Source organism: Oculina patagonica, chromosome 11 (genome assembly GCF_052425735.1).
Source record: "Oculina patagonica isolate OP01 chromosome 11, crgOcupat, whole genome shotgun sequence".
Classification (NCBI taxonomy): Eukaryota; Metazoa; Cnidaria; class Anthozoa; order Scleractinia; family Oculinidae; genus Oculina; species Oculina patagonica.
In genome coordinates, this window is record NC_135768.1 from 23,488,066 (window position 1) to 23,500,928 (window position 12,863).

Sequence of the window (12,863 nt, forward strand, 5' to 3'; positions counted from 1 at the left end):
CAGGATTATAAATGATAAGGTTGCAGTGAGCTTTAGGGAAACCTGTCGATGTGCTGGGGGGTTACATGCATGCGATGGATTTGCATCTCGTTTAAACAGAGTAGTATAAACTACTAGTCGCTTCATGCTAGAGAAACCGAAGTAAAGCCCCGAGACTACACTGATGAGCAACCACCACATCATTAATTGGAAACTTTTAATCAAAACACTGTCGTTAGAACATCGGCGAAATAGCAAGGACGCTACTTCTTTCCGAGGAAGGTCTGTCGAGTTCATTGTTCCCGTGTTCTTTCATGGGACGGTGCCACGGCGGTGTTTAGTCTATCTTATAACGTTTTACCAAATACTCACTATGGAACTTTATGATAGTAAAGGAATTACTCCTATGGATTTAAATGACAAAGCCATGACTTAATTACAAACAAGTATGTCTCCTGGGTGTTATAATTAAAAGTTGCAAACAAATAAGATTAACTTGAAAAACTACAAACATAACTGTTTTTCAAAATTCCATATCGGAATCGGTACCTTCTTTTATATTTGCTGTGTTAATGAAATGTTCCCTCACTGTTTTAGGTACTCATCATCGAAAAGAAAGATAGATTTGTTGTTTATCCAAAAATTGCATCTCATTAGTGATTAAGTGGATGCAGTGTCAGTGCCGCACACAAGAACGATGTGAATGGGACTTTTTGTTCCGATAATGGATTTAAAGGATTGAACAGTTTTGTTCCTGTTTGATACTACGATTGAAAACTCGGTGGCCTAATGGTTAGTGTGCTGGACTTGGGATCGCTGGGTTAACGAGTTCAAGGCCTGGCCGGGGTTAGAGTTGTGTTCTTGGGCAAGACACTTTACTCTCATAGTGCATTACTCCATAGGTGTAAAAATGGGAACTATGGAATATAATGGGGATTGCAACCCTGCGATGGAATGGCATCATATCCAAACTGAAGGGGTAGAAATATTCCTTATCACTTTATATTACTGTCTATTCCTAAGACTAAAACGGTTACCTATGGTGACAGATCGTTCTCAGTGATTGCACCAAAGCTATGGAATGACTTGCCCATTGCCCATCAAACAGTGCTCCACAGTTGACTCTTTTAAATCGAGACTTAAAACTTTTCTTTTTAACAGCGTTTATATTTGATTATATTTGATTAATTGTAAAAAGCATTGAGACTCCGTCAGGCTGTAAAATGCGTTTTTAAGTACTTATTATTATTATTATTATTATTATTATTATTATTATTATTATTATTATTAATTATTATTATTATTATTATTATTATATTGCTGAAACCGGGATAAGCTCCGGCAAGATAGGTCACATTTTCCCAACGCAGGCCTGTTAACCAAGTTGTGACCTGCTACCAAAAAAGACCTGTTGATGACCTGTTACCAAGAAGAAGTTGTAACGGTTTAGCAAAACTTGGGAATCATTTTCGAGAATTAAGGACGTTCGCGCTAATTGTTTATGCGCATCCTTACTGCGCACGTAATTCATGTCGCAACGCCACGCCACGTCACGTCATGCATGAGCGCGCGCGCTGTGAAAACTTTCAGTAAGACACTATCTCTCTGGAAGCTCTATTTTCATTCGCCCGCTGTAAACACTACCTCTATTGTTATTCAGGGCTAGCGGCATTGTTGTCAGCAATATACTCGTTCCGAGAGGTGGTGGGCGACCCAAAACTTTTCAAACACATACAGGGTAGGTAGCCGTTGGGTTAACTTCGCTTGTAGTTTCCTCTCTTAAACGGTCGGTGACCCCCATTTTTTCGGGATAAATACCTTTTGGGATAAATCTCTCCCGATTGACAGAAAAGAGCCAAATTCGAATGTTAGAAGTTTATAATTTTTTTTCATTTTCTCTTCTCGCGCGCGACCGAATCATCAGTCAAATTTTGCAGCATTTTTCTGTTTTGAACGTTTGAAAATCCAATTGTTAAAAACAAGGTTTACCCTAAGGGACTTCAAAAGTAAAATATATTTGTTCAATATATCCGCTCAAATAAATTGGGACAAAGGAAGGTGCCCTGGATCAATTCATTTAAAATATTTTGTTGCCAGAAGCGCAGAGATTATATCGAGTGACGAAATCAAATCTATCCAAATAAGCACCTTCTTTCAGAATCATATCTCGAAAACGAACGTCCTTAAAATGAAGAATTATTTCTTTTAGAGACAGTATAATATATATATTTCCTAATTTTACCAAGGATTCAAGCGCAAAAAGGTTGTGGAGCTAGCTAGTTACCGGTGAATCCCTACAAGCTCCTGTTATGTTTTAAAATGTTTAACCAGCAAACCAACAGCAAACTTTCAGCCGAAGAAATATTGCAAAAATGAAAACAAGCGATGAAGGTGCGGACGTTGAGGATGGTGGTGATGACGACGACGACGACGACGACGACGACGACGACGACGACGACGATGATGATGATGAGGATGATGAAGATGATGATGATGATAATGATGATGATGGTGATGATGGTTGTAGTGATGGTGTTGTTATTATTTTTAAGAAACAATGATTAAATATCGACCAGGAAATAAAGCTGGGTTAAATCTATGATTAAAAGGAATGAAAGCTCAGGATTTAGGAAAGTGTGGAGAAAGAAGACGATAAAAACTTTAATGATGATAGTTTAATATTTTATTTCAGAAGCAATACTTGCATAAATCACTTTAATGTATTCTTAATAGCGTGTTTCAGCTAACACAAATCTATCACTGCAATGGGCTGTTTAAATTGGTTGTGGTAGTCAACAGAAAAGTGAAGTTTGCAGCCTTAGCGCCTTCCAATGTCAGTATTAAAAGGTATGCATTTCTGGGGCTTGTCGTCGCCAGCTGGCAAGCATAAATCTCCTATAGCGGCACATTCTCTTCTGTCTTCTTCGCTACACTCTAGGAATGATTGAAACAGGAAATGTGTTCTAATTATAAAGGAAATTTGAAATATAGCCAAATAATACATTGTCCTCATATTGGCTAACATCGGCGCTACATTGGTTTCAAATCGCAATTTATTATGAAGGTTATTAAGGTCCATCTACACCCACGTCAAGGTGTTTGCCTGATCTCCAAACTTATTCTTATTCTCCCCTTCTCCCTCTCAAAGTTGAACTCCCCAACATACTGCAGGGACAATCCTTATCGAGAAAGGGTGTAATTTGGAAGCGGGACCTCTGAAAATGTTTGGGTGTGACATTCAGATTGTTTAAGCATAAAGTACCCGATTTTTATCGTCTTTGGGTAAACGTTCCAACCTCTTTTGTCTACGGTTGAAGAATGTATAAAACCATTACAGTAAAAACCCGCGTATAAGAACAAGTGGATTAAGAACACCCAGGCCTGATTTTAGGAAATAAAGTACCATTTATATAAGAACACATTCAGCCTGAAAAATGAAAGTTGTTCTTATATGGAAAAATATCAAAGATCAACACTACTTTTCATTGCACACATAATAGTTCCACCCCAATTACAGTACAGTATTGCCTTGATTTATCAATTTTATTAAAATTAAAATACAATTGTGTGCATATATATTGATTTCACCTATTGGTAGCCTAGTATGTTCCTTATTTTAAGAAACTTTTTTTAAGAACACTTAAGAACACTTACAGGCTGATTTTGCAGATTATAACCCTTTATATAAGAACCAAATCAGCCTGAACCGCCAAAATAGGTGTTCTTATACGCGGGTTTTTACTGTATTCGAGAACAACGATGTATACAGTAAAAAATTTATACCATACGAAATTATTAAGCTTGCATTCTTAAATTATGACTTAGCGACATGAATAAAATGAAAAAAAAACGTCCTCCCTATACCTCTATTGTGCAAACTTTTACTGCTCAGTGCAAAAATAGAACATGGCGTCACCACCCAGTTAACAAAATCTACCGCATTTCAATTATGACACAGAGACTATACCCTATGGCGTAAATCACTTTATGTATTTTCCGCACGTTGATGAGGTTCTTCAACAATAAAGGACTAAAACGTTTCTTCTATACTACTATTAAACCGGTTTAAAGAAACTACGTCCCATGTATTTTGCAGATTATTGGTCTAAACTGTTTTGAAATATGAGAAGGCAACTTAACCCATGAAAACAGTATCATTTATCATCTAAAGAAAGGTGTAACCTTAATTGCGGATAGAAATCAATATTCGACTGAAATTACCAATTTTTTGAAGTTGTGCTGGCCTGTAACTGAGAAGCGCATTGGAATCTGCAGAATATCACTGTTTCTAGTGTTGCAACTGTGTACTTCCGACCTTTTTATAAACCTCTCGCTTCAGTAAGGTGGAAAGATCACGTTCGCATCTCTGAAGCTTAAGATCTCACGCACTGGCAACCAGTGTAACTGTTCTATAGCTGGCGCGTTCCTTACCGCAATTATCCCATCGACCTCTTTGGTATTCATGATCATATGCACACCACGGTCTGTTATGACTGGCATAGGTACATTTGTTGTATGTCTTGCCGTCATACGTGAAAGGAAAAACGCATTGATTTGGATCTCCAATCACTGCAAAAAAATATGTGTAACCTTAATATTCTAAATTCTTTTAATGAAATAAGGGGCTGTTATATAGCTTTATTTAATGCCTTCATAGAAATTTTTTTATAAAGGAAGTACCTTGAAACCGCTTGAAACCGTTTTAACCAGAAGAAATGCATAGAATATACGAAGTATTTTTTTATCATCAAAGACTCTTCAAAAGGAGTGAAAGGCAGTCGCAGCGTTAATTATTCTCAATAGTGTCGTAAACTATGGTATATTTAAATTTTGGATTGTGTTGTGTCAACTTGTGTGGACATGTTTCTTTCCGTGTGAGGAATTCCCATGTTATTATGTTGCAACTTCTTTAAGAGATATCTACAGTTAACCCGCCTTGAATAAACGAGGGTGCAAAACAAATAAGAAAACATCAAAGAAGAAAGAAAATCATATCGTTGACCTAATTCAAAGTTCAAATACTTCCACGTCCTTAAAGAGGCGTTTAATCACAAAATCCATCAAATGTACTTACCGCCTGTACAGAGCATCACCAAAACAACAAAGGACAAGACCACAAGAATCTTCATTGTTGAATTTTTCTTCTCTTGTTTATGCTTCCAACGAACTTGTGTCCCTCAGAACTCAAAAGGCGGTTGTCTGTGTTTAGTTAGATCTCGTGGAACATTTTTCTGCTTACCTGATAAATTATAGATTAGTATCGACAACATTGGTACTTGCTTTCTTTTCCTTTGTCGTATAATATAAACCAATGACATTCCACTAGCGTTCGCATATCTATTAGGCGTGGCGAATCCTGCTAGTCCTAAAATATTTTAACATTTCGTTATTATTGATCTCACGTGCCTCTTATGTGCCGTTAACGAAGCCGTACGCCATATAACAGGTAAACACATGATGCTTTGCTTGTGTCTTATGTAAGCAATAGACCAGACTATGGGTTTACTGGTGCACTAACTCCATGCAAGATGAAGAGAAAGGCTTGATGATCACGAGCCGTGAGGAGATTCATTTACAAGCTTTTCTCGTGTTCTCCCAAAATCCCAAGTGGGTTTATTGTGCCGGTAAACCCTTAAAAAGTGCGGTCTATTGTTTTTATGAAATAATGTGGAAAACTTTTGCCAATGAAATAGAAATCGAATTTAAATTTCGTGATCAAGTTGCTAATTCTCAACACAGTCATCGGTTGACGCAGTAAACCAATCACAGCGGGCGAAAAAATGAAACAGAGGTTCAGCTACACACACAAAATCCACGGATCGATGGGACGAAAACTTTTAAAAGTTATGAGCTATAAAAGAAATAAGAAAGGAAAGGAAAAAGGCAATCGGTTAAAGGCAGAAATTTTATTCAATGATTCGAATGGTGACGTGCCTAGCTAGTTTGTCGAATCCCAGATATACCAACAGGGAAGCTCCTGAGAAATAGTTAATACACTAGGTAACAACTTAGATGGAATGCAAAGATACTCTGTGGTCAGAAATAGCTTTAAGTATAAAAAATAAGAGCAGCTAAACCTCATGCAGGTTATAATCCAAACGCATTTTATGGGATTTGATAAAAATGCCCTGAAAATTCTACTGAAGCCACACTATAGAATTGTGAAGCGGCACCTGGAACCAGATGTTACAACAGACCCCTAAAGCTGTAGTATTTGTTAATCATCTTTTAATCATCCATAGCTCTGATTTAACTTTCCTCACCCCTAAACGAAACCTGAAGTACAACTTAGAAACATTTGTCCCCAATGCACGTGGTCTGAGAAGGATTTGAAGCCATTGGGTAAAAAGGCAGCTCCCCTCAAGTACAACCTGTAACAAGCCTGTTAAACCTTGCATGACGTTCGCCAGGATTTCGATAAGGACTTAACCAGGGAGGACAAAAATACACCAAGGCGTTTCTAAATCTCAAAAAGGTAACCACTAAAAACAATCCCTCCTTAGATCTTCAGGAACACGTGTGCTAGACTGTTTGTATCACATCTCAGGCAACGTGACATTTTTGCTGCAGTTGTGGCCTTTCACTGGGCTTGCTTGCAGTTCAAGAAATCCCGAGAAAGCGTCATTCAAGCAGGAAATTCTTGCCAATGAGGAACCAAAGGTTGGCTGAGGCAAATTTTTCTTCGAGTTTTTCATTCAAATTTCTAAACATTTTTGTGGGTATTTGAAGCTCAATTGACCCAATCACTATAATCTGGGTAACATTGGAAAGATCGTCTCCTCCTGCAGAGATTGAGTGCATTTGATACCATATTTTGGTCAAAGATAATGACGTCAGAACCGGTGCTTTCCGAATAGGATATGAAGCAAGTAAAAAGAAGAGTTGTATCTACAATATACCTTTGTTGCGTTTATCAAGGCCGAGGTTATTGAAAAATAATTTGAGAAAATTAAAATTAAAACAATAATAATTAAATTTAAAATTATCACTTCTGAAAATAAGAACATGACACAAACTATCTGGTTTTGACAAAAGAAATAAACTAAAAAAAACTCTATTACGGTTCGAAGAAGGACAACATATTTCCTTTGAGTTTAATAGGAACATGTTCCCTAAATAAGCAGCCCCCGTTTAGAAACACCTTTATTTTAACAGGAAAGAAGGATTCCCAAGTTTGCCAAGGGGAACCTCCAAAGGAACACTTCTTCTTATTTAGAAACAAACGGGACATGGAAATTTTCTTCAAGTAAGATCGAGAGAGGAACAAAATATTATAAAAAGAGCAATGCGAATAGGACTTTTTGTTCCGACAGAGGGTTTAAAGGAACAATTTTATTTTATTGTTACCAAGTAACTACACTACAATTGCAAGCAAACCACCAAACAAATATATCAATGAAAATGGGTTATAGTGCGGGGGATAATGATTATAAAGTTGGTGGTGAGATAATATGATGATAATGGTTAGTATTAAGTAGAACTGATTAAATATTGACCCGGGAATAACCCCTAGCAACATCCCTGATTAAGGGAAAGAAAATAAAAAAAAATAAAAAAAATTCAGGACAAAATGAGATAGAAGAGGATAAGAAAAAAGCTTAAGTTATAATAGTTAAATCGTCTTATACAGAAACAATACTTCCATATATCACTTTTATTCTTTTTCAACGTGTTATAGCCACAGAAATTTATCACTGCATTGCATTGCACTGTGGAAATTGGTTGTAGTAGACAATAGAAGAGTGAACACAGTCTTACTGACAATTTTACCATCAAACAAGGCCGTTAAATAAGCAGGTGGACATGTTTGCGACCTCAGCGCCTTCCAACCATCGGACGCGGACGCGTAAGGCATCGCGCGGGCTCGTTATCAGCAGCTGGTAAGCATATCGCTCTTTGAGCTTCACAATTCAATCTTCTTGCTTCACCTTCGCTGCACACTAGGAATAATTGAAACATGAAATGTGATTTTTATTAGACGAATGCTGAAATATATATATGAAATAATATATAGGAGGATAATACATTGGCCTCATATCGACCCTTCATCGGCGCTACATTGGCTTCAAATCTGTTATCGAGTTCATTTTAGCTCACTCAGTGAAAAACCATTATTCGAGAACAATGATATCCATAATAAGTTAGTATGCTTGCGTAATTAAATAATGGCTCAGCGATATAAATGAAAAAATCTTACTGATATTTCTATTGCACAATATAATAGCCCTTTACTACATAAAACAACCCGGCTATATATACTACTATTACATCGGTTCAATTTCACATAAATGTTCAATTTCAATGATAAAAGGTCCACCTCAGCTTAGGTTCTTTCCTTACCGCAATAATCCCATCGACCTCTACTGTATTCACGATCATATGCACACCATGGTCTGCTCTCACCACCGGCATAGGTGCATTTGTTGTACGTCTTGCCGTCATAGTCGAAAGGAAAAACACATTGACTTGGATCCCCAGTCACTGCAAAAAAAATAACCTTTTAATTCTAATATCTTTAAAATGAAAAGTGAAGCTCTTATAGGTTATTAAAGTGCATTTTTTAGATCTCTTAACATAGGAAGTACCTTGAAATCGTACTACACAGAGGAAATCTATAAGTGTACAAAAGTATTTTTAATCAAAGACATTCAAGAGAAAAGAGGCATTTGCAGCTTTTATTGTTTCAATATCGCCGTAAATTGTGGTGCATTTTGGATTGTGTAATGTGGATATGTTTATTTACGTGTAAGGAATTCCCATGTTATATTGTTACACCTTCTTAAAGAAATATTCACAGTTAACCCGTCTTGAATAAACGAGGTGCGAAACAAATAAGAAAAAATTGAAGAAGAAAGACAATCATAACGTTGACCTAATTCAAAGTTCAAAGACTTGCACGTCCTTGAAGAGGCGTAATGTGGTACATTTTGGATTCTGTTGTGTGGATATGTTTACTTACGTGTGAGCAATTTCCATGTTATTATGTTACCAACTTCTTCAAAAACTATTTACAATTAAGCAGTCTTGGTAAAACGAGGTGCGAAATAAGTTAGAAAAAAATCAAAGAAAAACGAAAACCATAACGTTGACCTAATTCAAAGTTCAAAGAAGTTGCACGCCCTTAAAGAGACATTTTGTCACAAAATCTATCAAATGTACTTACCGCCTGTGCAGAGCGTTACCAAAACAACAAAGGACAAGACCACAAGAATCTTCATTGTTGAAAACCTTTCTCTCGTTTATGCTACCAACTAACTGGCTTCCTTCTGAGCTCGAAAGGCGTTAGTTTGTGCTTAGTTAGATCTTGTGGAACGTTTTTCTGCTCGCCTAGTAAATTATAGATTAGTATCGACTACATTGGTACTTGCTTTCTTTTCCTTTGTCTTGTAATATCAACCAATGACATTCCATCTATCACCGCGGATCTTTTGAGCGTAACGAACTCAACTAGTGGAAAAATATTTTAACATTTCGTAATTATTGTTTACACGTGCGTCCTATGATTTTTTGAGTGCCGTTAACGAAGCCGTGCGCGATATAACAGGTTAACACAGGATGCTTAGCTTGTGTCTTATTTAAGCTGTTGACCCCACCATGGGTTTACTGGTGCAATAAACCCATGCGGGATGAAGAGATAGGCTTCCAAATCACGAGCCGTCAAGCGAGTGATTTAAAAGCTTCTCTCGTTTTCTCCCAGCATCCAAAGTGACCCAAGCGGTTTAATTATATTGGTAAACCCAGGAAGTAGGAAAAAAGGAAAGGAAAATATGCAATCAGTTTAGGGCAGAAAATATATTTAATGATTTTTGACGAGAAAATCCAGCAAATTGTGGTCCGAGTCACTCATCGCGAAGGTAATTGACTGCACGGAAAGTTTGTAGTCTTACAAATTTCACATATTGGCGAAGGTATTAAGAATAAAGGTTAGTTCTTGAAATTCTACTTCTGAAATCTATTCCGAATTTATTCACTAACATTGAAGACCACTAAACCACCCTTTCTCCAATTTTTGCCAAAACATAAAATTGTTAAGACTAACTGTACTTGAACGTTTCACGGAAACCGAATTCATTTCTGGTACTTATATACCGGCATGGCTCGGATAAAGGTACTTTCTGGGTCTTGCATTGCTCCTCAATAGCTGTGAGGTTTCTGGTAAGATTGATAGCGGCAGAGGGGCGCGATTTGGAGAAATATAAAAAGGGCATAGGCATAGAAGAAGCAAGAATGACCAAAAAAATAGACAAAGCTCTAATACGTTCCAAAACAAACACCAGCAATTATCGAATGGTGTCGTGCCTAGCTAGTTTGTCGAATCCCTTATATACCAACAGAAGAACTGCTAAGAATAGTTAACACACTATAAAAGTGCTTTAAGTAATAACTGGGATGGAAAGAGAAGATACACCGAGGACAAAAAAATAGCTTGAAAAAAAAAGAATAACAGTGGCTAAAACACAAGTAGGTTATAACACAAACGTATTCTATGGGATTTGATGAAAATGATCTGAAAATTCTAAGCCACACCAAAAAATAGTTAAACGGCACAGAAGCCAGACGTTACAACAGAACCCTTCTGAAAGCTATGGTATTCGTTAATCAAAGGCTACTTTCTTTTAGTGGGAGGCGCGGTGGCCTAATGGTTAGCGCGCTCGACTCCGAGTCGAACGGCCCGGGTTCGAGGCCTGGCCGGGTCTTTGCGTTGTGTTCTTGGGAAAGTTACTTTACTCTCATAGTGCCTCTCTCTACCCAGGTGTATAAATCGGTATCGGCGAATTTACTGCTTGGGGTAACCCTGCGATGGATTAGCAACCCATCCAGGGGGGAGTAGCAATACTCCTAGTCGCTTAATGCTACGGAAACCGGGATAAGCTCCGGCTGTATGGGCCACTTGGCTCGGACACAGAGTTTACCTTTTACCTTTTTTACTTTCCTTTAACGCCCATTGCACTAAAGAAAACTATCCCCTACCGCAACGAAACCTGAAGTACAACTTGGAATAATTGTCCCTCAGTACCCCGAGAAGGATATGGCAAGGCCATTCAGTTAAAAGGCAGCTCCCCTCCAGTGTGACCTGTAACAAACCTGTTAAATCTTGACGTTTGTCAGGACTTCACCAGGGAAGACAAAACTAAACCAAGGTGTTTAGAAACCTCGAAAAACGGACGACTAAAAACAATCCCTACGTAGACAAGAAAAGTGTGATAAACTGTATGTATTACCTGGTGCATTTCCATGGCTTCGTCAACATTTCTCACATCCCACCAGAGAAAACTAAAACAGACAAGCGGATTTGGTATTATATACTAGGGACAAGAAGATCTACATTAGGCGGGCGGCGAAAAAGTGTAAAAATGTGAGATTTTGCATTTATTTCAGCGAACATGGTATTTTCTAAATGATTGAGTTAAGGTGGTAGCAAACGAAGACACTTTGTTGCGGACGCAAATGTTTCCCTGTTTGCCCCCGCGCGCAACATTTGTTGCGGACACAAAATTTGTGTCCGAGAAAATAAAGTGTTTCTTTTTCTTTTTCTTTTAGAAACACTTTGTCTCCACAACAAATGTTTCCCCGTTTTCTCGCCCAAGGAAACATCATGAGCAACAACGAGTCCACCACGATGTGTCCTCGTTTGCCAGCGCCTTTTATCTTTCTCTGGCAGAAAAAGCAAACAGTACACGGACACTCGTATTACATAATCTGTGGCAAATCCTCGGAAATTTCTGAAGCACGGAATAAATTATCTTTTGATATCGGTTGAATTTTAGTTAAGAGTTGGCTTCTGTGGTCGATTCTTTGTCGGAGCTTTATACAAGAAGTACCTCAAACGCGTTTTAAGTAGAGTAAATTTGAGTGTATGAAGCATTTTTATCAACAAAGACATTCAAGAAAAAATAGAGCAATTGCAGCCTTGATTATTCACAATATTTTCGTAAATTGTGGTACATTTTGGATTATGTTGTTTGGATCTTTTTATTTACGTGTGAGCAATTTCCATGTTATTATGTAACCAATTTCTTCAAAAATTATTTACAATTAAGCAGTCTTGGTAAAACGAGGTGCAAAACAAATATGAAAATATCAATGAAATAAGAAAATTAAAACGTTGACCTTAATCAAAGTTCAAAGACTTGCACGCCCGTTAAGAGGCATTTTACCACAAAATCGATCAAATCGACCTACCGCCAGTGCAGAGCACCACAAAAACAACAAAGGACAGGGCCACAATCGACTTCATTGATACTTGCTTTCTTTTCCTTTGTCTTATAATATAAACCAATGATATTCCATCTGCTTCCCCGTGTCGTTTGAGCGTAACGAACCCAACTAGTTGAAAAACTGATTTTAACATTTCGTAATTATTGTTCACACGTGCGTCCCATGATTTCTTGAGTGCCGTTAACGAGGCTGTACGCAATATAACAGGTAAACACAGGACGCTTTGCTTGTGTCTTATTTAAGCAATTGACCACACTATGGGTTTACTGGTGCACTAACTCCATGCGAGATGAAAAGAAAGGCTTGTAAATCACGAGCCGTCACACGAGTGATTCGCAAGCTTTTCACGTCTTCTTCCAACATTTGAAGTGGGTTTATTGCGCTGGTCATAGAAAGTGTGTTCTATTGCTTTTATCAAATAACTATAGAAAACATTTAACAAAGAAATAGAAATCGATTTCAAATTTCGTGATCAAGCTGCTTATTCTCAACACAATTATCGGATGACACGATAAACCAATCACAGCGGGTGAAACAATGAAAAGCAGGTTCCGCTCCACACGCAAAATCCACAGAACAACGCGGCAAAACTTTTAAAGGTTAAAAGTTACAAAGATTATAAGACGAAAAAGGCAATCAGTTAAAGGCAGAAATGTATTCAATGA

The 12,863-nt window shown here is 37.6% G+C and overlaps 3 protein-coding genes across 4 annotated transcripts in view; 1 reads left to right on the forward strand and 2 right to left on the reverse strand.

The window, feature by feature from the left end:
* The window catches only part of LOC144629868 (uncharacterized), a 182,981-nt gene that overhangs the window by 46,393 nt on the left and 123,725 nt on the right, over positions 1-12,863 (forward strand). The window lies entirely within an intron of this gene.
* Positions 2,698-12,863, reverse strand: part of LOC144629866 (uncharacterized) — a 123,550-nt gene continuing 113,384 nt past the window's right edge. For both annotated transcript variants that reach the window (XM_078488107.1, XM_078488105.1), the window contains 2 exons: positions 4,411-4,548; positions 2,698-2,913 (listed from right to left, as the gene is read on the reverse strand). In XM_078488107.1, the coding sequence (XP_078344233.1) occupies positions 2,798-2,913; positions 4,411-4,548 (254 nt within the window). In that variant the 3' untranslated portion in view covers positions 2,698-2,797. The remainder of the gene's footprint in view (positions 2,914-4,410; positions 4,549-12,863) is intronic.
* Positions 7,706-9,263, reverse strand: LOC144629870 (uncharacterized). The gene is made up of 3 exons (XM_078488115.1): positions 9,143-9,263; positions 8,320-8,460; positions 7,706-7,919 (listed from the first exon to the last, which is right to left on the reverse strand). Exons 1-3 carry the CDS (start codon positions 9,195-9,197, stop codon positions 7,795-7,797), a joined length of 321 nt encoding a protein of 106 aa, XP_078344241.1. The 5' UTR covers positions 9,198-9,263; the 3' UTR covers positions 7,706-7,794.